The 27,022-nt window shown below is 49.1% G+C and overlaps 1 protein-coding gene across 2 annotated transcripts in view; it reads left to right on the top strand.

The window, feature by feature from the left end:
* Positions 1-27,022, top strand: part of Shrm (shroom) — a 483,853-nt gene that overhangs the window by 103,167 nt on the left and 353,664 nt on the right. The window contains exon 1 of one of the 2 annotated variants that reach the window (XM_075882066.1): positions 1,913-2,896. The exons of the other annotated variant lie outside the window; for it this stretch is intronic. Within the exon in view, the coding sequence (XP_075738181.1) occupies positions 2,850-2,896 (47 nt within the window). The 5' untranslated portion in view covers positions 1,913-2,849. Of the gene's footprint in view, positions 1-1,912; positions 2,897-27,022 lie in introns of those variants that run through there. 2 annotated transcript variants of the gene reach the window in all.

Here is a 27,022-nt window from a genome sequence, read left to right as displayed (position 1 = left end):
CGCAGCTTCAGTGACACTGAAGGCGCGGGGAGGGAAAGTACACGGTTGGCTGCATTGCCGCTATTTGAAACGTAATTGCGGACTAGCGCGTTTTGTCACACAGCGGTGCCGAAATAGCACTCCGGAAGTTGTTGGTTTTGTGCTACCGTGCAGGATAACAACGGGGCATTTGGATTTTGCATTGGTTGATATGTTTATCGACTGTAGTTCTCGGCGACTAGCGCGACATGTTAGTTTCTTCCAATGGTTAATGATTGAAACATATAGATGACATGACATGTGCCATTCATCTTCAGCTTCGTTGTCAAATGTCAGGCAGTGGCTGGCACTTAAAATGAAAGTTAGTGAATGTGAAATATGTCAAGTTCTTCGTATAATCTGTGTATGGTCTGTATAAAACAGTGTTCTAGTGTATCACAGGTGTTTCATTCACGCACGCATACAAATAAGAACCACCTCGTCCATCAAACAACACGAGTAGGAGGAACAAATGCATGAAGTTTCGCGTAAGATTTTATTACCACGCGAGGAACACAAAAGTTCGCATGGCATCGTTTCCGAAATGGGCTGTTTGAGTTACTGGGTCATTGCCGTGTCCTGCGAATGATTCGCGGTGTCGCAGGTTCGATTTTCGCCGCACGCCTCAGCCTAATTCTAGTTGAGGCAGAATGTATCTGAGAGCACATTGTTTCCAAGATTGTGAGCGTAATTAAGGTGCTCCGTACTCATTTACGAATCAGATTCGCACAGAAACTCCACGCGCGAAGGAGCGAGAAAGCGGTCAACTCAGTAAAGCTGGCACGCAGCGTCGCCTCATGTTAAATCCAATAGCAGGTGTAAATATGGCTGTTTGCACACCACTGCCTCCATCATTGAGTTCGCTGTGAAAGAAATATTTAATTATAATATCAGCTGTGAAAGCTTGAAAATAATGCTGTGAAAAGGGCGGTTGACACAGTACTAGTTTTCGGTAACGTTACATAATTTATGCTCGCATGATCAGACGAAACATATGTTATGGAACGTTCATTTCGTTCCAGTCGCCGCGGTTGACTAGTGGCTTTCGGCTGCTGATCGCAGGTAGCGGGATCGAATCCCGGCTGCGGCGGCTGCATTTCCGATGGAGGCGGAAATGATGCAGGCCCGTGTGCTCAGATTTGGGTGCACGTTAAAGAACCCCGGGTGGTCAAACTTTCTGGAGCCCTCCACTGCGGCATCTCTCATAATAATACGGTGGTTTTGGGACGTCAAGCGCCACATATCAATCATTTCATTCCAGTCAAATATTTCGATCTTGACAGAGGCAAGCGGGTCGGTGTTGGTCTGATCGCGCTCCATTGCATCGGCAGAGTTTGGTGGCGTAATAGTGGGGCGCTCGCTCCAGGAACAAAGTTCATCGCACACCGCCGTCTCAGTCAAGGTTGTTACCGTTTAAGCACTTCAGGAAAGCCGACGTTACGACGATTTCGCCAGTGGACGGACAAGCTTTCAGTAGACGGCGCACCAGGTGTGCGATGTGCCCTGCGAGGGGAATTAGGTTTTGAGTCGATGAAGCTCGGGGTGGCGGTGTACGGGCCGACCCTTCCGGCGGGCCGCAAAGTAACAAAACAGAAGGGGGCATACAAGACGCCGCTGTCGGCCCCCGCTGGCCGCGGGGACCTCCTGGCGGCGGGAGCGGTTGTGTTAGCCCCCCCTCGCCGAACGGAGAGGGTCCCCCCACGACCGGTATCCCCTTCCCCGGCGGCTGCCGATGCATGCCGGCGCCATTGTGGCCGGTCCTCGAGAGCAACGGCAGCCACCGACCGTGCTGCATGCCGGCTGCGCTGCTCGGGCCGCTCCTACCGCTGCCGACGCTGCGAAACCGCGGCCATGTAGTTAGTGCGGACCCCAGCCATCCAGTTTCCACGCTGACCATCGGAAGGTCCCCGCTTCTGCAGGCATCTGTCCTATCCGCGTTCGAGCACCAGCGCATCGTGCTTAGAATTCGACTGCTCGGACGTGCATCTTCTCCAACGGTAGACGGCTTCGATTCCCCCCTGTCCGAGGGCAACCAACTCGCCTCTCCGAGGCGCCGTCTCCGGGTTCGCCCCTGTCGACCCTTGACGAGCGCCGTCGGCGACCAATAAGCCGCGGCAGTGGTTACTCGCGGACGTCTGACAGTTTTGACCAAGTCTTCGGTGAGCGTACGTTCTGTGTCCTATCGGAAGTTGCACTCTGAATCGTCGATCACCGTTGCTGTGGCATCGAGCATCGTCGGAAGGAACCCCGAGGGCATACAAGCATTCTTGCCGGTGCTTGGTCGCCCCCCTTTTTTTTGTTCGCTTCGACGCAATGTGACTGGATAGTTTCCGTGCTCAACAGGATTCAACCCCAGTGCTGCCCTACCTTTTGTGACCCTAGCCGTGGATTGTGCAGGTGCCCTCACCGCTCCCTGTTTGCTTACATCAATTCATCCGGCCCCGTCGTACCTGCGCGGTGTTTCAGTGTGCGTTCACCCCCCTGTCGAACCCCGGAATACGTGCCGCGCTCCTCGTTTTCGAGCGCGCCGCGACGAGGCCCCCATTTTTGTATTAGTTTCACGATCTTCGCCGAGTGCGCGAGCAACAGGTGTGCGGGCATTGGGCCGGTGTGGCTCCCGGTGTGCTTCTCTTTTGGTGCGCGTCCCGGTCCTCCTTTCGACAGTCCTCTGATGAGGAAAGAATCTGCGAGTGTTTATTGCCGCCAGGAGGAAGCAGTGTGATACACGCGTTTGACTGAAGGCTACAACTTCGGTCGCTGCGTCCTCGCCTCGGATTTCCGCTCTTGACAGCCCGGCCCCTAGGAGTGCCGGAGGCCTCCATGTCCCAGCCATGAACGTCCTCAACAGGCTTCTCGGAGCGGCCGCTGGGAAGCAAAAGTAAGTGCAGACGGGTTCCTTGACGCTTCCGCCTGTGCTTGACGCACACTCCCCACTGCCCACCACCCTGGAACCTGACATGTGCCCTTGCCACCCGTTTTTTACATCGAAAGCTGTTATGAGCACCATTCGGGTCACGCGCAGGTGTTTGCCACCCACCGCCGCCGGTGTCCGTAAACACATCGCGTTCCAGCCCAGTATTCTACCACTGAGCTACGCCAGTGCTTGTAACTGGTTGCCAACTTGCCTTAGGCAGACTTGACCTGGCATTAATGACACAGTGGAGGTCGAACTCGGGTCCGCTGAATGCCAGCACAGTATTCTACCACTCAGCTACGCCGGTGCTTGTAACTTGATGTCAAGCTTGCCTTAGCAAACTTGACTTGGCACCAATGACACAGTGGGGCTCGAGCCCGGGTCCGCTGGGTGCCAGCCCAGTATTCTACCACTGAGCTACGCCGGAGCTTTTAAGATGATGTCAAACTTGCCTTGGGCAGGCTTGATGTTGGGAAAGCAATTGCGTTAATACGACTTATACTGCATTTTAAAATAGCGAAAAAACAGCCAGTATTCGCTCAATGCGAATAGCGTAAGGAGTGGGCCGTCCAATGCTTGCTCCAACCCATCACAAAAGCTTGTTCTTGTTCCCCTATTAACTGTGGCGCATACCCACTTCAGCCATAATTCCCTGTCGTCGTCAGCCACTGCATGAACATTTGGCACAAAATTCCTTGCAAGTGTTTAGCGGATACACTGTTTCTCAGAAGAATGGCGAAAAATAGCATAGCGGATGCCGGCCTACTACCCAAACAAATTTTTAAATAATGACCTAGTAGCTATCAAGCAAGTTTGCTTGCAGTAATTACCCAATGAGTGTTTCGAGAAGGCTCTGAACGGCCGCTCTTCCAGCTTTCGCTGTGACTGTGCGGCGCCTTCCGCCCAGGCCTGGCATTTTTCAGAAAACGGCACGAAGAGGCGAATAGATCTGATGTTTTTAAGACTGGCCGTGCAAACACTGACACACGTCATGGCGTTCGTGAAGTTTTGGCTTCCCTCGCGTGTCCGCGTTTGCGCGGCCAGTCCTCTAGAGTGAATGTGTACCAACTAGACCGGCTCTCTTGTTTTGAGAGACCTCGTTGTACGTCCTTCCCTAAAAATTGGAAACGATACGTCCACACCACTCTCCCGCCTCCTCCCTCCTCTCACACACGAAGAAGAAACGGAAACCTGTATAAACTCCCTCCTCTGAGATGTCTATTACGCTTTGGCTGCCTTTTGACATGCTCCAATGCTCTCTCGTGTGCAGGTAGACAGTGAACCTTTTTTATTACCCGTCCCTTGACACTGCACACGCAACGATTATTGGATATAGGACGTCTTCAGGACGTCCTGGACTGCCAGGGGTGAATAATGGTGGTCGAAAAGCCCACTTACAAACCTCAAATGTCTTATTTTCTTCGTAAATTCATTTATTTACAGCGTGATCACACTACCTGGCAAGTGAGCTTTCCGTGAAGCGTGTTTAAAAACCTGCGAAGGACCGCGGATTTTCTGTAGAAATGATGGATGGAGTCTGAAATCGCAGGTAACACCGCTATAGATTAACGGATGTTGTGTTGCACTGCTAGCAGTCAGGGCGTTTGTGCTATTCCTGGTCACCGTAGTTACACGTAGATAAGGGGCGAGAGGCGTCCGTGTACTCTGGAATAAGTACGCTTAAAAAATAAATGAAAACAAAAACAATGGATAATGGGGTCAGGATTAATACTGAAAGCCTAACTACGACGTGTCTCATAATAATATCCTGTTATGTGACGGGAGAACTGAGTGGAAAGTTCTTCATTTGTCAGTGTTATTCCAATTAACAATACTAGAAATATGTTCAATGTTATGATTCACTATAACTTCATATTATCGACATATCTACACTCTATTACAAACCTGACAATATCTGTTAACTCCGTCCACAGTCATAGCTGACCTAACCACAGCAAACGTGCGCAGGTGCCCCATCCAAGAGAATTTTCTAATTTCTGTGACGTCTAGCAGGGTATGCGTGTATTTCAAGCCGGTGGTTTTACATTAGCAGCGGGACAGTACCCATAGTTGCAGCGGAAAAAACCTTGCACGATTGTCACCTATTAAGGGGAGGAGGAGGGCACAAAGTGTGCACTATACGTTGACTTGGTAGAGGGTGGGGAGCACTGCTATCCATCTTCGCCCCTCCCGCCTGAAGTGGGACACTGCACACAATTAGTACCCGACAAATCGTTCCCAATAAACACGTCGCATATTAGGGCGCATTTCGCGCCTTAACCACAATGTGTGGAAATTATCTGAACGCAAACTTTTCATTTCGCCTACTTCAGTTCTGTGCCTTATACGCGATGCGAATTATCGGTAGGACGCATTGTCAAGGACTGCGCGGGTGATTCATCAACGCGATTGTGGTTCGCCGTGTCGTTCGTATACAGAGTGCGACGGTCGGCGTAACCCGAATTTCCCTCGGTACAGGCGTTAGCTATCGATTGCGAATGCCAACGTCGCGTTCTCCGCTACGCCTGGAATGACAATTACTCTTAAAGCTCAATGCCGCCGAAAGAACGTGGCTTTGCGAAGTGTTGTTTTGCGGGTCGGCAAGAGCCTGTTCGGGTGTTCGCTTTCTCGGCCGCGCATACTAATGAGCCAGGAAGCCTGATTGATTGGACGCTGATTGGTCTCGACGGCCGCTCCATACCTTTCTCGGTTTCGAGCATTTACCCTCGATGAGAAATGCAGTAAGTGTCTTCACAATGAGTTAACCTGCCCAAATACGTCTTTTTGGGGAACATTGAAGGGGGTACTTCCGGGGGAGGCCTCAGAAGTAATCGCGCGCCTTACGAAAGAGGAGGCTGACGAGGACAGTGAGGTAAAGTCGAGCCTTAAGAATTACAGGTTGTCGGCGGAAGATTTCAGACAAAAATTTCGCAACGCCGTAAAAGAGAACAATGATTCGTACCCGGAGTTTGCTTACAAGTTAATGGCCAACATGCATGGGGGAGTGGCTCAAATAAGCAAAGGCGTATGGAAATCTTGACAAGGTGCTCGAGTGTATCAGTCTGGAGCAATTATTTATATGTTATTTCAGAGCAAGTTACGGTTGAGTAAGCAACAATCAAGACGAAGTTGAAGAAATCTAACTTTGTAGTATCCTGAAAACTGCTGATTGCTATAGGAAAATCAGTTCGGCGCTCAAGTTTTGAATCGAAACTTCTTTCGACACACTTTGTTTAGCTGTAGGGTTGCTCAAGATATAATACAAATGAACATACTATTGTTCGCCCTCTTCATCCTCCCATCTCATCTTAGAAATACGTATTACCAGCAAGTATCCACGAACGAAAGAAGAGGAATAGGTCGACGGCTAGTTTCTTTGCTAAACGCAGCCAAATAAATTATTCGCGTGATTGGCGCCGTCCAATGGTATATATCTATAGTTCTTCCTGGACTACAGCAAGTGCTACAGTGATTATGTTATCAGGCATCCTTCACCAATCAAGGCTTCCTCGTCGAAGTCATTTCACACGGCAGCGAAAGGAAGGGCGAATAAGACGCCGGAGTAATATCCGCGCAATGATCACTCACGAGGCTTCGTGAGTGCCGCCCGCAGCGGTTGGGCGTGCAACCGTGACGGAACTGATGAATCGCGTGCGTGCTCGAGACCGAGTCTCGCGCCTGTCACGGTAACGCGTAAAAATAGGACGACTTGGGACGGTGCGTGATATACATATCGCGTTGATATATGGTATACGGCTAAATGGCTATAGTAGTTTCCAAGTCTTTTCATTACGTGCGCGCCTAACAGGCCGTCTCACGGTATTCGAGGTAATCGTCATCGTTTATGTAGTCCACTAGGCCGCGCGGAATTTACCATGTCGAAGCGTGTCTGCATGTAGTGTGCCTCGTTAGCGGTTATCGCGGTCCATTCGCGGAATGATGCTCGGTCTTCACAATGCGGAAGCTTGGATGTACGAGATAGGACAGTTTGGATACGCGAGAGATTACGCAGCCGCAAGAATAGGGAGGCGAAGATATAGTGTCCCCTGCGAGGCTGACTCAGGGCGTGCTCACGTAGTTTCGCAATCGGCTTCCGCCAACATGACGCGCCGATCAATCAGACTTTCATTTGCGCGAGACTTATTCGCATATCGTGCGCACTATGTTTAACCACGTGAGTGCCCGGAACCACATCGCAGGTACGTGCTGCTCCACTTAGTTTTTTTTTTGTGGGATATGCTTGGGATATACGTTATAGGGACCGGTCTACTGCGAGACATGAATCACGTTTCATGAAGAGCTGGAGATAGTTGTATATCTGCGCTGTATTGCTTACTTGAGTGACGACAAAACAAAGTGAGATAAGAATTTGCGCGATTGTGGCGCCATTTTGTCTTTCTCCGTGTCCCATGCATACATGCATCCCAGAGAAACTGAACAGCGTCACACGAATTTCTCAGAGTTGAAGCCTTATGGAAAATGCACGAGCTCGAAATTTTTTTCCGAAGTGATCCGTTCAGGAAATATAGACTGATCCATCGTATTCGTGTGCAAACCCGAAAACATGTGCATTGCGGCGATATCAATCAAATTGTCTTTTCGTTTCCTTCCCATGATTACTGCACACATGAAATCCATGATGCGTGATGTTGCGAGACGCACCATGCCGACTTTTTCGGGATATGTAGTCGCTCTCGAGCTGTACTCTGTCAAATCAGCTCTCTCAAATTAGGGGCCGGGTCTGAAGTGCTGCTGACACGCCACCGTATTCACATGTCTATGTGAACACAATGTCGAATGAATACACAAACGCTTTTTGTCGTTGATTAGGAGAAAAGGAAAACAACTTAAGGTCATGTTATCACATGCGTGCTTGCTCTTTTGGAAAACGGCCGGTGCCCTGCGTTTTTCAAAAATAATTATTTCACCGTTGCTGGCTACACAGCTAGAACACGTAGATGAAATAGCAACATTGCTTATACAGGCGAATAATGTTGAAGAGCACACCGATGCATATTACGTAATAAGACCTGGTTGGACTCCCCTCTGGCCGGGGAACTAACATGCATTGATGAAAAAACGCAGAGCTGATCAATACAAAATAGTTTCTTTTTTTAAAGATGACGTTTCGGCTCCTTAACAGACGTCTTGTTCAAAATGACCATTGTGATATAATCTTCCCTTTGATTGCCGCGGTGCGATTTCGCGCCAATTGTACTAAATATGTAGTGAAATCTGAATAGAAGAACAATAGTTGTCTGGCAGCAAAGCCAACTGCGAGCGGCAACCTCACAATCAAGCACCACCTTAGCTTGGGCCAACCCAGGCATTGTAGAGTTGTGTACTGCCTAGGCCTACTTTAAAAGAGTACTGACACGAATTTTCGAGAGTGTATTTATTGTGCCACACAGATCCCTTGTATGCAGAGGTGGCCCTGCGCAAGCGTGAACGACAGATGTTTATAATTTATTTGTATATTAGAATCAGTTTTCGCACGGAGCACCTGCTGACATCAACACTAGCGTGACGTCATGCTACAGTGTCAACTCTGGTGACCTCACGAACCAGTACGCACAATGTGAGGACGTCAGGCATCGAAACATACAAAATGACCGCCTGTACACTTAAAATGGCCGCTAATGCGTCTCCAATGGAGCCAGTAATGGAGCGGCCCTGGAAACACCACCATATCTTGCCCAAGCACGCAACGAGGGGCTCATACTGTGCCGTGACGTCAGGTGTACAGCAAGAACCGAAACTATAGCTTTTGAATACGCAGTGTGATTATTTTTTTATTGTGCAACCCTCACTTTACATTAGATTTTACAGTGGGGTTTTGTGGGCTTAACTTTTCATGCGTATTTATTCATTTATTCGCAAAAATCACCACAGGTTCCATCAGGAGTATTGTGTGAGGGGGGGGGGGTATATACAGTGCATATTCACAATAATTGAAATACCAAAACAGGATTATACTCGTTATATAACATGAAAATAACGTTATATAACTGTTAGCGAGAGCAGGCATGGCACGCAACTACTAAACAAATTGAAGAGAAATTCATTTGTAAGCGTGCAACGCATAACTATAACAAATAATACAATATACAGCGAAGACCAAAAAACATGGTTTAGTGGAAGGTTGATGCCGCTGGCGATGAAAAAATGGTTGTTACTTCGTGAATAAATAGCAAAATAAAAAAAAGAAAATAAAATGACTGCGGGAAATATTTGTTTCATTAGCTGGCTCATCAAAAAAAAATTACTAGCCGAAACTATAGCGCCCGATAATCGTTGAGTTACGGGCGCGTTATACGGGTAATAGTTTGCCTTGCCCATCATTCGCATTTGTCGGGTCTTACGCGAGGAATTAGGGCTGAAGGAGTTATCGCCATTCGGCGCAAAAGCGCGCGCCAACGTGTTTGCGAACGACGACGTCGACGACGACGACGATAAAGCAGCGCGCGACAACTATAGAACCGCTCACCGCGGCCGTTCAAGGCGCACGCGGCCTGGCTTCGCCTTTCGAGAGGAGCGCTCTGCTTCGCCCATCGTCCGTGCATCTCTCCCTTCTCGGAGGCGCGTGCGCTGCGTAACTGCCGGCAGTGCCTCACATTTTTACATAATGTTTTTCCTGGTATGGGAGCCGGCCGCGCCGCATAATTTTCCGTGATCTCCTCGAAAGGCTGCTGCTGCTGCCGGGAGTCCTGCTTTGCCTGTCCGTGTCTGGCTCGTCTCTCTCGCACCCTTTCTCTCATCCTCCTCCTCATGGACCGGCGTATCTGATTGCACCGGCCCCGGGCGGCTAACTCAACATCTTGGTCCAGCCAAGCGACCGAAAGAACCTCGGTTCCCTCGAAGAAAAATAAATATTACGAATAAGAGCGTAACTCTTACAGTATAGAGTAATAACGAAGCAACATGCTGCGTTCCTCATGTATGCTTGGCTGCGTTTCGTACAGTGAGCAGAGAGGGGGGGAAGGGGTCGGCGATGACTGGCCAGGGCGCTCTTATTATACGCTTCCGTCGCCCTGCGAAACTGTGGATAAGGACTGCAGAGACGGCTGCCTTTGTGTTCCGTCCCGAAACGTGTTTGTTTCGTAGAGGTCGTTCTTTAAGTCTGTGCGTGTTTCTCCTTATCGCGTAAACCACGCGTAACCGTAACAAGGCGTGCATAAGAGGCGCTAACGTGGTTCTGTTTGTACAAAATGCAACCTAGCGTAACGTGCGCTGCGGATCGATACGGTGGTATGAAGGAGATGTAAAGCCGGAGTTTCCGTCTCTGAGAAGCTGGGACGAAATCACTGGGATTCGCCGTGCATGCCTGGTTATGACAGAAACAAAAGAGACTGGGGCGGAATGAAAAATGCATTTGGGGGGAAAGAAGGGAGCACGGAAACACGGTGCTAAGTCTGAGAAGCTGGCTCTATATATGCTGGCTCTAGTGAGTTTTATCGTTTGCTTCAACCGAACTAGGCTCGTGCTGGCTTTTTTTTTTTTTTTTACACTTCATGCTGAGTTTTCGAGGCTTACCGAACGTCTTGCAAACGATGCGAGGAGTGGCGGGGGCATCTTCGTGGTAACCAGAGCGTGGTAATTAGGCGACAATTTATGAGCTTCTTCGCCATGGCATGAATGCATCGGTATAACAATATGATTGCGTGCGTAAGATTGAGGCGGGAATGTACGCGTTGTTTGATTCCGTTGTGTGCTCGAAAATCTAAAGCACTAAGCGTCTAAGACGATTGTTTGTGAGTATACCTAGAGCAAGTGTAACGTCGCACTCGCGCGCACGCACTCGTGTAGTGTGTGTGTGTGTGTGTGTGTGTGTGTGTGTGTGTGTGTGTGTGTGTGTGTGTGTGTGTGTGTGTGTGTGTGTGTGTGTGTGTGTGTGTGTTATCACTGATTATAGCGAGTGGCGAAATGCATACTGCCAACTCGTCGTGTCGTACAGTCTTACGTAACATTGTGAGCTAATGCGGGTTTAGCTCTGTCGTTTTAGGATATGCGGCTCGCAATACTGACTAGTTGATTTGTCGTAGAGTGTAGTTTAGCGTAGCAAACATTTTGTTTTTTTGCGAAACGCCACACGCATTGTACGCGCACCCATGCACTGAGCATGTATCGTCAACAGTGGTCTTTCCATCCTGCCCCGTTTCCGCTCGAGAGATCGTCTAACAACGAGCGGCCTTCGTCGATTACGAGAACACCACAAGTACACGAAATTCCTGTTTTGCGTAACCACAGCTGGCTCGAGTATTGTGCCTATACAATAAACCGGCTCGCGGTTTAAGCTTGTACACGCGCTGCTTACATGTACGATGACGCAGGCGCATCGCACAACGTTCAAGTTGCGACGAGTGCGACCCCAAGGGGTCTCGAGTTACGCGTGTTGAAGCCTGTTGGCCCGGGAGAGGGATAACAGTTCATTCATTCACCAACGCGTCGTCAACTTCATCGCACGACCAGCTGAAAGGAACTCAGGGTGTCGCAATGGTAGGGACAGCTTGCGGGGCACTGCAGAATCGCTCCTTAATGACTCTCGGTTGAATAGCTGGTGCGAATAACACGGTGTCCCGCCCTATACAAAACGAAGTGTACAGGTAACGTCTCGTACGCGAACAAGATGCGCCTGACGAATGTTGAAATGGTCGGACGAAGCGCTGGCAGTTATTCGGTGCGTGATATATACAAGGAGAAAGTGAGTGTATATTTTCAACAAATAAGAAAATGCCTTGGATTCCGTTCCCTCACTCTGAACTTTGAGAAAGCAATGGAAGCAGGTGAAATAGGCGGACTGCTGTAGATATAAGATACACCTGACGAGGTTGTTTCGAAGTTCCCAAACAAGCTCGCCCTCACGTCTCGGCGGTGTCTGCTATGGCCTACGTAACCGCTTGCCGCCAAAAAAAGTATTCGTATTGTGTTTTAACGGACACAAATTGTTACCATTGGACGTTTCAGAAATCTTCATTAAAAAAAAACTCTGACGAAAACACTTCAAAAGACTTCGAAATTCGCGACGTTACATTGGCGTTAACGTGCTCAAGTGTCGGCGCGAAATTCGAGCGCGAAACTTCGAGCTTACTTTTCCTCCTGTGATAATTAAAATATTCAGGTAAAAATTGCGCTGAAATAGAAAGGACACCACAAAGAAGGAACACTTAAACAGATCGAGCGCAAACAGATTTGCGCTCGATCTGTTTAAGTGTTCCTTCTTTGTGGTGTCCTTTCTATTTCAGCGCAATTTTTACCTGAATAGAATGAACCAACTAGCCCCTCAAGACGTCCTGATTAATTAAAATATGATGGCGAAATTAATGATAACAGAGCTCCGAAAACACAATTGATCTTTCTAAACTGATCTAATGTTGTGCCTTAGAGTGCCTTCTGGGCTTACTGACGTTGTACAACAGGGTTTTTGGCCAGACACACTGCTGAAACATAACAGAAACGATCAGAGGGCGCGGCGCGCGCATAGAGCTCCTCATCTATATCGTGTCGCGCCCCGATAGTCTTTCTTTCTCCGTTATTTTGCAGGCCGAGCAAGGGGAGGTAATTTATGGAGCCGTGCGCTCTATTTCTGCGCTCCCGGCGGGGCAAGGAAAAAGCAGGAAATCCGTGCGGCGCCTTTGACAAATGGCCGATTCCACGAGGCGAACGGGCGCGCATTATCAATGTATATGGCTGGGCGCCGCCTGTACACGCTCATAAATGCCGCTCACACGATGGCTGCTACGTGTTGGGCCGACGCGCGCGTACAATGTATGCGGATACATGGGCTCAACCATCGATCTTCGGGCGCCATACGGAGCATCACCTCCGTTGTCGTCGCGCGAAGTGTCTTCCTGCCTATCATTATGCAAAGAGTGACACGACAGATATTCCTCCCTTTTATTATTGCCGCATGCTATAAAGATGCCCTTTTTACGCTTTTATTTCGAAAAGTGTATTTTTCGACGTACAATTGGCCATGGGCAATAAATTTTCGTATACGCCTTAAGTATGTGTTGTGAGGCCTGTGGATGTGCATGTTACGTCGAGCGAGATAGTGTGGGCTTTATTGGTTGTCGCGCGCGTTTTCGTCTAGATTTATGTCACGCTGTTAAGGCATTAGATCCTCATAAAACGTGGTGGCGTCAACGCTACTTATGCGAGAAAGCTTTGCACGATGACGTCACGGAACACTCGTGGCATCGTCACGACACTTGATGACGTTGACGCACGACAGTGTCGCATCACCAAACGAGAGCCACTCGCGGAGGCGGCTCGAAGCCACGTCAGTTGCAGAAAGCCTTCGGAGGAGGGAACTCGATGCTAGGATGAAGAAGGAGACGGCTTTGACCTTGGAGTCGTTTTGGACGTATTCTTAAGGGACCCTGCGAGTTAGTTGCCGCCAACCATTTAACAGATAAGAACTCCCTAGGGAGAACGTGGGGTGTTGCGGCAGCCAGCATTTCTAGGAGGTGGGAGGCCGCTCCACGCGTGGGCGCGCGATCACACTGAAAAAGCCGCGCATTCGAAGAAAAAGAGAAAGAAAAAGTGCTCAAGGTCATGAGGTAAGGGTGACGTATTTTATTTTCCCCGACCATCTCTCCCTGCTTCGCTTTCAGTTCTCTCTTCGGGACGAGAGAAGAGAGAATGCAATTGCAGCATGCGACAAATCATTGTAACTCCGCTCGTACTGGACGGATCCTTGAAATTTTCGCGGCGTTGAATTCGTGAAGAAATAAGCTCTTACAGTGAATTCATCTTATGGTTACTTGAGAAGGTGTTTAGGGGCCCCTTTAACGTTCCAAAGCCATCTGGTGTTTTTTTTTTTTTTTACGTGCGTTGACATTGCACAGTACACGGGACTCCATACCATTCCGACTCCATTGAAATGTGAAATGCTGCAGCCGGGATGGAACCCACGACCTTCGATTCAGCAGCCGAGCACCATAGCCGCTGCTGCACCGCGCCGGACGGTAAATGGTCATCGTCGAGGCTGCCTGCACTTACCGACTGAACTTGCAGCCGCAAATGCAGTGGCTGCCCCGGAGACGACTACACCGATTGTCTAAACGTTAGCTCTAGCGACACACTGTGTTCAAAGTGATTTTCACCTCTTCCAGATCATGTCGTTTCCTGGACTTCTCCCTTATTTGGATAACGGACGTGGAGGAACCATGCCAGTCACGCGGCGTCTCCTCTCAACAAGTCAAAATTACTGATCCATCTTGTCCTTTGTATCGCAGGTTGCAGATTCCTATATATAGTTGTCCCCGTTTAATTTTTTTTTTTACTTGAGTGGTACTGCATGATGAAAATGTTACCATTACAAAACAATAGTTGTCATCATTCCGGCAATGTTAATTGTGGAAGCGCTTCTTCTTGGCGCCTTGATGCCTTTACGGTGCGTGGATTAGGCTTCGGCCCTACAGTGAAGATATCAATCTTGTGCTTTACGACATACACATGCCTTGCACATTCCTTCTGTCTGTTTTTATTTTTGTTCTTTTCCTATATTGGGCGTCACGTTCCTTATGCACATTATATTTTTTATATGTAATTCGCTTCATTCTTTCATATTCGCTACTTTATCGCCGCGACAAAAAGGAAGTACGATCATGATATGTGGGGTTTAACGTCCCAAAACCACCATTTGATTATAAGAGACGCCGTAGTGGAGGGCTCCGGCACCCAAATCGTGCACCCAAACGCAATTTAACGTGCACCCAAATCTGAGCACACGGGCCTACAACATTTCCACCTCCATCGGAAATGCAGCCGCCGCAGCCGGGATTCGAACCCGTGACCTGCGGGTCAGCAGCCGAGTACCTTAGCCACTAGACCACCGCGGCGGGGCAAAAAGGAAGTACGAGATGTTATTACTTTGGTTTAGGTAAACAGCACTTGCCTAACAGAACAGATCTGGAGTTCCATCTCTTAGTTACGGGACGTAAAACTCCGCAAATTCTTAATTAACTCTAACCCTAAACTTTGAAGGCGTGACTTCAATTGGCGGCTAATTAAGGTGGTGCATTGTGATAGGGGCGAAATGTTTAGAACATTTATTTGCACCACGGGTGGGCGAAATTAATTAGCAGCGCACCGTTACGTAGCCCAGCGCTACGGTGTGCCTCGCAGTCAATTAAGTTGAGCTTTATTTCAGGCGAAGATAAAGTACAATTTGCTAAGGGGGTCGTAAACTAAGGGGCTGTAAACTCAATAACACATCAAAATGACACGATGCGCATTGCTACATAGGCAACAGACTTATTCCATGTAAGCCACATATATGACGAAAACCAAAAAGATTGCATGCATGCTAATAGCGCGGGTAATACCAAGGAAGTAATGCGTTCTTTTAGCGATTGGCACAAATCGTGGTTTTGGCGCGCAAATCCTAGAAATGATTACCTATGACGACCGTAAGTTAACATAAACGCTTTGGTAACCTGAAGGTCACTCAAACGAGCCTTGCGCAACCGAAACGTAGACACCCAAGATAGGCAAACGGGTGCTTAAGCGTACTTTGAAACCGAGCATAGTTCGGCTGGCGCAGGTATATTCAACATGCACTTGTTTGTTGTTTTGCGTATATTCTTTCAACAGTCGTCCTTTCCTGGCGTCGTGACAGTGTCGTGGCTCCCCGAGTGAGCTCGCACGGGTACAGGCGGCCACTCCCGTTAAACGCTCTCTGCAAAGCGCTGTCGTGCTCAGTGTAGAAAACAAGCCCTTCCCGTCGACGACATGCTCCCATCGACGTCATCAAGGTCGCAGTGTTACCGCCCATCGAGAGAGCTGAGCACGGTTCATCTATTTCCGCTTGGCAGGTGCTGGTGGGCGTATAGTTAAAGATGTGGCTCAGTATATATACCCACAAGCCGTCGTCACATGTCATTACGCCGGGGGAAGCGTTTTTGTTTTGTCATTTGTTTGATCGTGTAGGGAGTCACCAAATGACCGTGTTTAGGCGGCACGGCAACAGAACGCATGAAAGATTTCTTGTCTATAGACTATGTGCTCCATCGGCAATGTGTAGCCATATCGCGCCGACGATTGAGAAGACACGTCTTGCGTGAACTCGTCGTCTTTTTTTTTTTTTTTTTTTTGCCTCGGGCATGACCGCGAGGGAGTGGCAAAGGACTTCCACAAAGCCACTCGAGCGTTTCGCCGTAAACACAGAGCGAGGCGAAGGAAGTAGGACTTGACGCAAGAAAGCGCGGCGACACAAGCGACTGCTTTCGCGGCTTCGCGATGCACGTCTTACGCACCGCATCACGACCCAATGAAGCCTAAATGAGCGCCTTCCTTTGAGTGAGTGCTTTATCCCCGCACTCTTTCGCTGCCTCCGAGTGTCGCCGTTAGCGATGAATGGCTTCGAAGACGGCGCTCATTTCCCTCGTGACGTAGTGTCAAAACAAAAGGATCACCTTCTTCGAAGGCGCTACCTTGAAGTCCTTGTTGGTTCGGCGGGGATCGTTCCCTCCTCATGGTCCACCGGACGTGGTCGTTTCTCGCTGAAACCGACAATCAAGAAAGAGGGCCGCCGCCATTTGGGCATGTTTTTGCGAGTGATTTCTCCCCGACCTGCATGTGCTAGCTGTCGGCACGACCTTGGGAACGTGGTGAACAGCGAGACTGCTTGGCCGGCTATAACGAACCACGCCCCTTGTGTGGAAGTGTCGCAATGCTGCCCGAGGTGGTCTATATAGGAATACGAAGCAAGGCGGGCGGGCTCACGTGAAACGCCGGCAGTACACGGGAATTGTGGTGTCGCTTTGGCGCTTTACGTGGTGATCTTGCGAGCCGATATTTGTATTTAAGCACATAGTCGATTAGAGCAGGTCACCTTCGAACGGGCGTTAGGCTGTACTTACGTGTATGCCAAACGGAACGAGCAAGAATCGTCTTGTGTATACGCTGAAGCCCCGTTCAAACGCAGCCTGATCAAAAACATTCTTCATAAGAACGTCTTACTTAATGTTTAATTGAAAAAGTTTGTATAAACAGAGGTTGTGTCGAGCCGATGTTTTGACAAGTAGACTTGTCTTCCTAAAGACTGGTACAGACTTGTGGTTCGCCAAAGGCTTCTCGAGTTGAACGTGTTTCTGTAACATCGTGGCGTTTGTGCTTCGGAACGCTCTACTTGATCGCGTTCATCGAGAGATATGCATGCGCTGAAAGTGTTGAAGAACGTTACTGGTGAGTCAGAGTGCATAAGTACCTCGTATACACGTGCTAACGTGCTACTTGTACACCTTAAAGCTGCCCTGTAACCATGAAGTGTGAGTAAGCGCGAACAGACAAGGACGTAGAAGAATGTGGCAAGGACAGAGGGCTACTTTCAACTGATATTTTATTTTTGCACGAACCGATAAATATATACCTAGCGAGCGGAAATTACAGGAACATAAAGAACGTCTCACGGAATCACATCATTTAACCGAGCGCGTGTACATTGAATCATCACGACATAGCGAAAATTACATGTTACTTTGTCAAATCAAGATAATGAAGCCCTTTTTGAGAAGCGATACTGATGGTTGGCTTACGCACATGTCTGATAATCTCGCAATTTCATATGCCTCCATAGTCTCTTTTGTCATTTTGTCAGGTGCCTTAAATAAGATTACCGTTTTTTTTTGAACAGGGGCTTGCATCCACAATCTCGGCAATGAATGCCCAACTGACCCGATATTGCCTTCGTGACATTATAATGATGCTCTTTTAATCTCTCATTGATACATCAGCCGGTCTGACCAACATAGGTTCTTCCACAGGAAAGCAGAATAGCTTAAACAACGTTAAGAACGTAGTTTACAGAAAAGTGTTCTATGGTTAACGAGACAGCTGTTTGCACTGTTCAATGTGAAATAACGCGTCGACAAAACTTTTGTAGACGTTCGGGACGTTTGCTGTAGACGTATGTCCTGTGGCATTCTCCACATTACTCGTAGATCTCACATGTGTAATAGTATGGCTTAGCCCTGAATGAAACATTATGCATGGCTACGCTAAAACCACTGACAAAGAAGAGGTGCGCACCTCCTCTTCGGGCGTGTGTTGTAGCGCACCCATGTATTATTTTCCAAGTATACACCAACCAGCCCAAGCGAAAGCGTTACCGTACAAAAGTACGTCACGCATCTTTGACGAAACGCTGAACGCCGACAGTTTTTTTTAAATCTTAATTTTGTGTTTTGCTTCATTATTTTTGTTCTCCTGAAGATCTTACATAAACGTCGTTTTCGTAATCTTACTGTAATTTTTACGCTATCCGTAACCTGTCCACGGTCGAACTTGTGGTCGTACCAATTAGCCCCGTCAATGAGAGGTGGGGGCTGAAATATTATTTTCGACTTGTGGTGGGCGCAATGGTGACCTGTAAACTTTAGAAAACAAAGAATGTGGTAGACTCATGTGACTTCTTGCTGGATGCCATTTTCAGTACTTGCTGAAACATTCAGTAATTGCGAAAATAAAGGTAGGGGGAATTCGGGGTGGCAAATAATGCGAACGCACTTCCTGAGTGCTCAGCTACGTGCATTTCCGCACTCCAGTGCATGGCGCTGCTCTTTTTTTACCGTGAGCATTCATCGACCCGCATCGCTTAGTTTGGCTGAAGCCTTGCGCGGTTCTCATTTATGGCGATGCCGACAACGACGGGGACAGTTGAAGACGTTGCCCTTTCGAGTAGTTTTACTTCAGGGGCGCGCCTTGACGTCGTCATCCATTGGTCATTCGTTCCTGCGGTACACGGTCACGTCAGAAGGGTCGGCGTCGCGAGCATCGTTATTGGGAGGAGAAGGTTCCAACGGAAGGGGGGGGGGAGGGAGGGATTGTACGGGTGGTGGCGAATACGCGTCGCGAAAGAGAAAATGTGACAGACCGCATCGAGCAGCAGCGGTCATCCAGAACTGGTCGCCACGACGGCGTCCTCTGGCTCACTCGCGACCGCTAGGACCCGAAGGCGCGTTTCTCCGATTGCTCTGCTGCCGCTCCCACTCGAACGGAGGAGAAGAGCGAGGCTGGCTAAAGCGAAGAAGATCGAAAGGAAGAGTGACCTCCTCACTGCTCGGCGTCGTGGTACCGTGGACAACGCCAGGACCACATCGTTCCTCCTGATCTGACTCGCGCGGCCAACGAGCCAGTCGCGCGGTCGTGAGCCGGCGGCTCTCTCCTTTCTTGGTTTTTATTTCTCCTAATTTATTTTTCTCTCGACGACGCTGCGTGTGCATGTTGTGCACCATGAAGAGGCCGGCGAGTCTTACCACTGCCAGCACGCGTGCTTCGTAATGCTGCCCTGTCCATGCCAGCTCGCGTGCGGAGGCACGAAGGAGATCGTGAGAGCGAGCGACCAAGAATCGAGGTTTTCTCCATTCCCACCTCTCGTCATCAAGGAGTCGGCGACGCTGGTGTGTTCCGCCTTAACGATCCGCTCAGCGTTTTTTTGTTCTTCTACCTTCTTTGTTTTTTCTCCCGCTGAAGGTATCGGTTAGGTGGCGTGGATATCCGTCGACGCGTGATCGTAAAGCTGGAAATGTCCTTCGAGAGAGAAACCGCGCCGCTTTGAACTCTGTGCGGAGGTCGTCGTGGATGGATGCACCGTGGGTGCTTGGGAAACGGGAGTGGGACTCCCGTCACCAGAATCGCGAAGGCGCGCGCAAGTGCGCGCAGAAACGTGAATGAAGATAAGAAAACTTCGCTAGATTTTTAACGCGACAGCGTCAAAGATCTCATGTTGAGCGGCGTTATACCAACCGCATGGGATATTATGACCAAGGCCAAAAAACTCTCCAAGATTTTATCAATGAACCCGGTCCTCTGCTTGCTGCGACCACGTCATCCCCGAAAATTTCTTAATCTCATCGGTGTGCCTCACTTTCCGCCTGCATGGCATTCAAAATGGCCGGCAGCCTGCGTCCGCAGAGCTCCTGGACGCCCAGTGAGAACTGCACGTGCGCTGTCGAAGAAAGCTGAGGTCTTGCTCGGCACATTTGTTGTACTCAACAACCACGATAACCACAATGAGTACGACATCAACTTCTATTCTATATACTTCTCTGCTACTGTGCGTATAGTTAGCGTTTTAACGTGTACTCTGTCTGACTTGAGAGACCGTTCTCTTTAGTCTTACCTCTGCAGTTTGTATCTTTCCCACTTCTTCACTTCTGAAACCGCACGGAGCTCGGAGGGCCATGCCGGACCCGTCGGCGAACAATTATATCTGAACGAAGCAGTCTAGTGCTGCAATAAATATTCAGGGTGCCCCAGGTAACTTTAGCCTGAGTTTAAAGATATGCCGGCACACGCGATTACGACGCGACCAAATGCATATTGCTCACCGTTGCCTAGAGTTAGTCAGACTATTTTTTGTGTTCTCAAATATTGTTTAATTAGATATGTTTAATTAACTAACTTTTCAAGAAACGAAGACAGATAAAAAAACTTCAATGAGAAAGTTGCAGATCGCTTGGCAAAACGCCCGATTAGACAGTTTTGAACTCGATATCTGTTAGGTATTACTGTTTTTCTGCTAATTACAAATGCCCGCGAAATACAAAAAGTACCACGTGACAAACCCGCTCGTGCGCCAGTGTGCACAATGATTCTAGTGCTCCCTAACGTTCCGCGTACGAACGACCGTAGTATTTGTCCCATTGTGCTGCCTCGGCAGGGTCGCAATGATGGTGGTGGCTTTACAATAAACACGTTTTTTTTTTATCGGCCACAAAAACGATAACCGCTGTGACTGCTTATCGCTGTCATGAACCGGTGTGAGGAAAGCCCGTCATTCGTGTGCGGAACGTTAAGAAGCACTAGAATCATTGTGGGCACTGACGCGCGATCGGGTCTGTCACGTGGTATTTGTATTTCGTGGGCATTTGGAATTAGAAGAAAAACACTGATTTGATTGATATGTGGGGTTTAACATCCCAAAACCACTATATGATTATGAGAGACGCCGTAGTGGAGGGCTCCGGAAATTTAGACCACCTGGGGTTCTTTAATGTGCACCCAAATCTGAGCACACGGGCCTACAACATTTCCGCCTCCATCGTAAATGCACAGAAAAACACTAATACTTAACAGATATAAAGTTCAAAACTTTCTTTTTGGACGTTTTGCAAACCGATCTACAACTTTCTCTTTGAAATTTTTTATCCATCTTCGTTCCTTCAAAAGATAGGTAATTAAGCATATCTAATTAAACAATATTTGATAACACAAAGAATAGTCTGACTGACTCCAGGCAATGGTGAGCAACATGCATTTGGTCGCGTCGTAATTACGTGTTGATTGATTGATTGATTGATATGTAGGGTTTAACGTCCCAAAACCACCATTTGATTATGAGAGACGCCGTAGTGGAGGACTCCGGAAATTTTGACCACCTGGGGTTCTTTAACGTGCACCCAAATCTGAGTACACGGGCCTACAACATTTCCGCCTCCATCGGAAATGCAGCCGCCGCAGCCGGGATGCGAACCCGGTAATTACGTGTTCTGGCATATTTTTAAACTCTGGCTAAGGTTACGTGGGACACCCTGTACAGTAATTGAGACTCCAGATTGCTTCGAACTTCATATATGAAGTTCGAGGCAATCGTAAACCTAAACCTCGAACTTCATATATGAAGTTCGAGGTTTAGGTTTGCTTCGCATTACATGGTAACAAAATCAGAATTGAATATATCTTTAGTATGCATGTCTACGTAGGCCTTGGGCAATCGTTTCAGTAAGCGACCCCAGGTGCGCGAAAGGAACGCTTTTGGGCCAATGCCATTAAAAGGCAGCAGCATGCTCCCGTCTACACTTCACATGCATAAGGGGAAGGGCGCTCGAAGTGAAAAACGAAGTCCCGCTTGACGATCCGCCCCCGCTTCTCCACTGCACGAGCGCGTCTTTTTCTCCCACCAGGCTGCCGCTGCTCGCCCCTGAATTGTGGTCGCTCGTTTAACTCATTGCCACGGGATATAGCCAACCGCAAATTCCGCACGCTCATATTGACACGGCACCGCCACAACAACACAAAAAGAACGCTTTTCGTTCTCCTTGTACACAGTACATGTACGGAGCTATTCAACGTGCACAGGAAAGAGAGAAGGGATGACGAAAGAAACCACAAAACGCCGTGCCTAGATCAATGCCGGCGCACGGTTTGGCTCTGTCGATTCGCTCGTTTCAAGGGCAGGCACGAGTGCGGCTATTGAAGGTCTGCCCGATCACGGGGGGAACGAAAGGATTCCTGAGAGCCGGTGCAAGGGCAGCTGTTGAAGCAGTCTCTCTCTCCCTCTCTTTCTCTCTCTCTCTCTCTCTCTCGGCGAATGGGCTTTTGTTTTAGAGAGGAACGGAGCGCCCTTTCTTTAGTCCTGCATGCCTGCTCTTTCAGTCCCAAAGGCGTGCATGATCCACTGACTGTGCTTGGCGGCGGTGTGCATGCTCGGAGAAGCTTGCTCATTCAGCTGCAGTGCTAGGTCTCGCTCGCTAATTGCGTGCACCGATACTTGCCTAGATATTGACGTTGCGCCCTATCGCAAAAACTGCCATGGTGGATACTGGAAAACACGGTGGGCGTAGTGGAAATAATAGTGGGCATGGTGGAAGTTATGATGGATATGGTGGCACGTAGTGGAATTTATGGTGAATATGCCGGGACATACTGTGTGGTATGGTGTACACAAGGAAGGAAGGAAGGAAGAAAAATAGTGGGAAAAGAAAGGCAGGGAGGTTAACCAGCCTATAGGCAGCCGGTTTGCTACCCTGCGCATGGGACACAAGATGGGTAAAGTGGAAACAATGGTGGAAAGTAGAAGCTGACGATTCTCACAAGAGTCGTATATATCGCTGGAAAGAAAAAAAAACTTGTTGCTTTGGTGAACCAGTGTGCTTTTCTCGGTCATTCGTATGACAATGACCGAGCAAGTGAACTCCTCAGCAAGTGCTTACTTAAGTGAAACTGCCTCATTTCAAACTGAAGTACTGTTAAGTTTCGAAGGAGGCAGTTCGTTACTGACATAAACGTCATTAGAACTTATCACATGAGCCTGATCCAACGCCCTTTACTCTCCCCATGGAAGTTTTCAACATTGCTTTTTCACATATACACGCACACATACAAACGCTCGAAAGAGCATACATGAAATATGGCTAGCCTTCCCCTCCCCCCTTCACCGCCTTCCGAAAGAAAAAAATATGGCTAAACTCTTGCCGCTGAAGATGGTGTACACCTTCACGAATGTGCCTTGTGATTCGCTGGCACGCCTCGGACATTGCGCACGCACAACTCAGTTTGCTATTAACTAGCGGGCGTGGCGTCGAGTAATGACGTTCGGATTCCTCTCCTGATTGGTGCAGCATCCCAGGAGGATTCCGTGACGCAGCGTGGTATTTAGTTCGACGGCGCATGTACACTGGACCCGGGTCATGCCCGGGTCGGTTCGGGGGGGTGAGCATGCGCGCGTGCTTGACTCAGCGCATGCGCAGTGAAACATATAACGGCACTGGACTGCCAAGTTCGGCGGCGGTTGCGTCAGGTCGTCGAGGCGTTTTTTACCCGGCGTGCCTTACGAGCTGGACGAAGCTTCGATCGCGCTGAAAGATCGGCCTGGCACTCGTTATCGCCTCGTGGCCGGGCGGGCGGCCTCTCACGTTTCGGCAACGGGTCACGCGTTGCATATGCGCCGGCCGCCCATCGGCTCGACGTTCGGGACCTCTTCATACATCACTTGCGAGATCGGCACAACAACGCTGGGCGCCCTCCTCGTTCGATGATGCCCACACCGTACGCGGCCGATAGCTATATGCGGCCGTCGGGCGTGCCAAGCTGTTTTTAAAATAGAATGAAGAATTGTTTTCTTTGACAGGTCGCCAACGACGAGCAATACCGCTCCTTTCGCACGAGAAGGGGCCGCTTCACAAAAGGAGGCTATCGGTTTTGCCATCTCGGAAGTTTCCCCAGACTTTACAAGGAAAGAAGAAGAAAAAAGAAGCAATGAAATATAAGCTGTCCGCGAGGAATCTGCGCGTGAAATGGATTATGCGCCGTGTATCTGTACTTTAAGATCGGACGTCGCAGTCTGCGTGACCTCTACGTACGTGGGCATGGCCCCTTGTTAAATTTTAACGCTTCGGCGAGAAAGCCCAGTGAGATGAATAATGAAGATCAGATTATTTCGGCTGTTGTAACGAACGTTTGCCGTATACTTCTCTCACGCATGAATTAGGTATACGCTGTACGAGAGTTAGGGGTCTCAATATCGCAGAAGGAAATTCGATTTTTTTTTTTGAGCGTCAATGAAACGGCAGCATGATTCTAACGAATGCGCCTTTTGGGAGCCGGGATCGTTCGTAACGCAATTTTGTGTCAGCGTGAGTTCTTTATTATCGTGCTTGAAATGAAAGTATAGGGTCTGTCAAAGAAATATCAGAGAAGTCAAATTTCTGCAAATTTAAGCATTCCCGAACGGGTGTAAAAGTGTCGTACAGAAGGCATATGCGATCGCCGGTTTTCGCAATGGCTGGGGGAGGAGTACAGTTTTACTGCTCGCCCTCCCCTGATATTCATCGACCTCGAAAACAGACTTTGCAATGCCCACACCAATGCTAATCACAACACCGTATACCTTTACCAGCTTACTGGTAATGAAGGTGCGATGAAATAAAACTCCCAAGCATTTCCCCGAGGGTGAACATGGTTAAGTGCGAATACACGGGGTGATGCTATGAGGGGTATTTATTAATTCGCACTATTATATTTATTAATCACACTATGGTGCCTTTATGGTGTAATGGTTCCTGGGAATCGCAATTTGATCACACGGGGGAGTTTGATCACTGGCGAATGCCAATTTGATCACTGGCGAATGCCAACGGATTTTAACTTTACTCCCCCTCACGACCAGCTCTCGACGGGAGACTGAGAGAGAAGGCGGGCGTGCGAGAGAGAGGGGTGCGCGCGCAGCTGCAGCGAGCGAGGAGAGCGGAGGAGCGAGCGAAGGGGGAGGGGGCATAAGGCGCGTTACTGACACCGATATCAGCGTCGCGTCCGTGGCTTATTCGGTAGAGCGTCGCGCTGCGGCCCACCAAGTCCTCTTTCTTTTAAAGATAGAGAGAAGACTGCGGACGCCGCCGACGGCGGTGGATGGTTTGGGGTCGCTTATAAAGTGTATTCACACTTAAAAGCCGCCCTTGGAATGCAACAGCTGGAAACCTCGGCCACCACAATCGCCGAAAAACGTGCATTCCCGTAGCCCTGCTCATTACTCAGTCGGACCTCTTCTGTCGTTCGAAAATATGGCGTTCACTGGCGCTTCCCTGAGATGACTGGGGGCGAGGGGGGCTAGGGAATAATCGCATTTTCCCCGCCCGTTCTTTTGTTTTACGCGCTTAAACGCAAATGCGTGTGAGCGCGCTCATTCCGTGACTGTGGATACCCGGCGCATTCACACCCTCTCTCTTTCTCTCTCTCTCTCTCTCGCAAAATATAGCGCGTGACATTAACGAGTGTAACTCAATTGTCACCGTGATTTTCGAAGTGCGCAAAAAGGACACGACAAAACCAATCGGAACGCACATGACGGTGCTTTTCTTTTCCTATATATATCCTCGCATGCATTAAACATGCGCGAAGTGTGCTCGATCGGGTGAGCCTCCATTTGTCGGGATATCGCCTCATTTGACGCATCGACCGTGCATGCATAAACTATAGCGGCACTTCCAGTCGTGCAGCCCCCGAGCTTCTCCAGGAACGCGTCCTTCGTTTTATGACAGACTGTTGCAGAAAGAAAGAAAGAAAGAAAGAAAGAAAGAAAGAAAGAAAGAAAGAAAGAAAGAAAGAAAGAAAGAGAGATAGCTAGAAAGAATGGGAGGAGGGGGGCGTTTGTGGGGACACTTTCGTATTGTCCTTTCATCCGGCGCCGCTCAAGGAAGCTTTTTGTCTTTACGTCCAGCGTTCCTCACCGCTGGCGCGGCAGCGAGATTCCTATTGTCTCGCCGCCGCCGTGTTCTGCTCTTTTTTCGCAAGTCCGTGCCCTCGAGGAATGAGGCGTGAGAGTTTATGCGATGGAAGCCCGGCGAAGAAGACTCCACGGAAGGGTGCACTCCTCTAATTCTGTCGTAACGCGAAGCGAGATATACTCTCGTGGCCCCCTACCGTCCGTTCCCACAGTTCCCTGTCCGGTGGGCGAGACAGAACAAACGCGAGAACACCGAAGGACGGTCACTGTCGCCCGGCCGAGTGATGCGGCAAGAAAACAACGCTACGAGCATAGGCCGCTTAGCGTCCAGCGTAAGGACGTGAAAGCGGTGCAGACGAGCTCGCTAATCGGAGATTATACATTTTCACTGGGCCCCTTGTACAAGTGCTTTAACGTAGTTGTCCCCGAACTGGCCTTCGGATTATTCTACTCCATTGAAGTGCTATAATACAGACGAGGGGTTTGGCCCCGCCGCGGTGGTCTAGTGGCTAAGGTACTCGGCTGCTGACCCGCAGGTCGCGGGTTCGATTCCCGGCTGCGGCGGCTGCATTTTCGATGGAGGCGCAAATGTCGTAGGCCCGTGTGCTCAGATTTGGGCGCACGTTAAAGAACCCCAGGTGGTCGAAATTTCCGGAGCCCTCCACTACGGCGTCTCTCATAATCATATGGTGGTTTTGGGACGTTAAACCCCACAAATCAATCAATCAGACGAGGGGTTTATTCATTCACCGTATTCTTATAACACACGTGCATCGCTACTGAATGTGCAGTCCGGTTTACACAAGATATCGTTGCATTGATTACCCAGTTCTTTTTGATGATTTTTTTTTATACAAATTGTTTCATCATGTGCTACGAAATTTCGGCCGTACCATAACGCCTTTCGCACTAGACAGGGCATCACGTGAAAGTAACTCGTCCACGCATCCTCACTACGACGCCTTCTGTGCCTTTCTTTTGTCGGTCATCGGCTGACTTGAACTGCCTGCCCCGTGATTGATTGATATGTGGGGTTTAACGTCCCAAAACCACTCTATGATTATGAGAGACGCCGTAGTGGAGGGCTCCGGAAATTTAGACCACCTGGGGTTCTTTAACGTGCACCCAAATCTGAGCACACGGGC

This window comes from Rhipicephalus microplus, chromosome 2 (genome assembly GCF_043290135.1).
Source record: "Rhipicephalus microplus isolate Deutch F79 chromosome 2, USDA_Rmic, whole genome shotgun sequence".
NCBI lineage: Eukaryota > Metazoa > Arthropoda > Arachnida > Ixodida > Ixodidae > Rhipicephalus > Rhipicephalus microplus.
The sequence above is the reverse complement of the archived record's forward strand: the minus strand, read 5'-3'. Positions and strand labels throughout refer to the sequence as shown.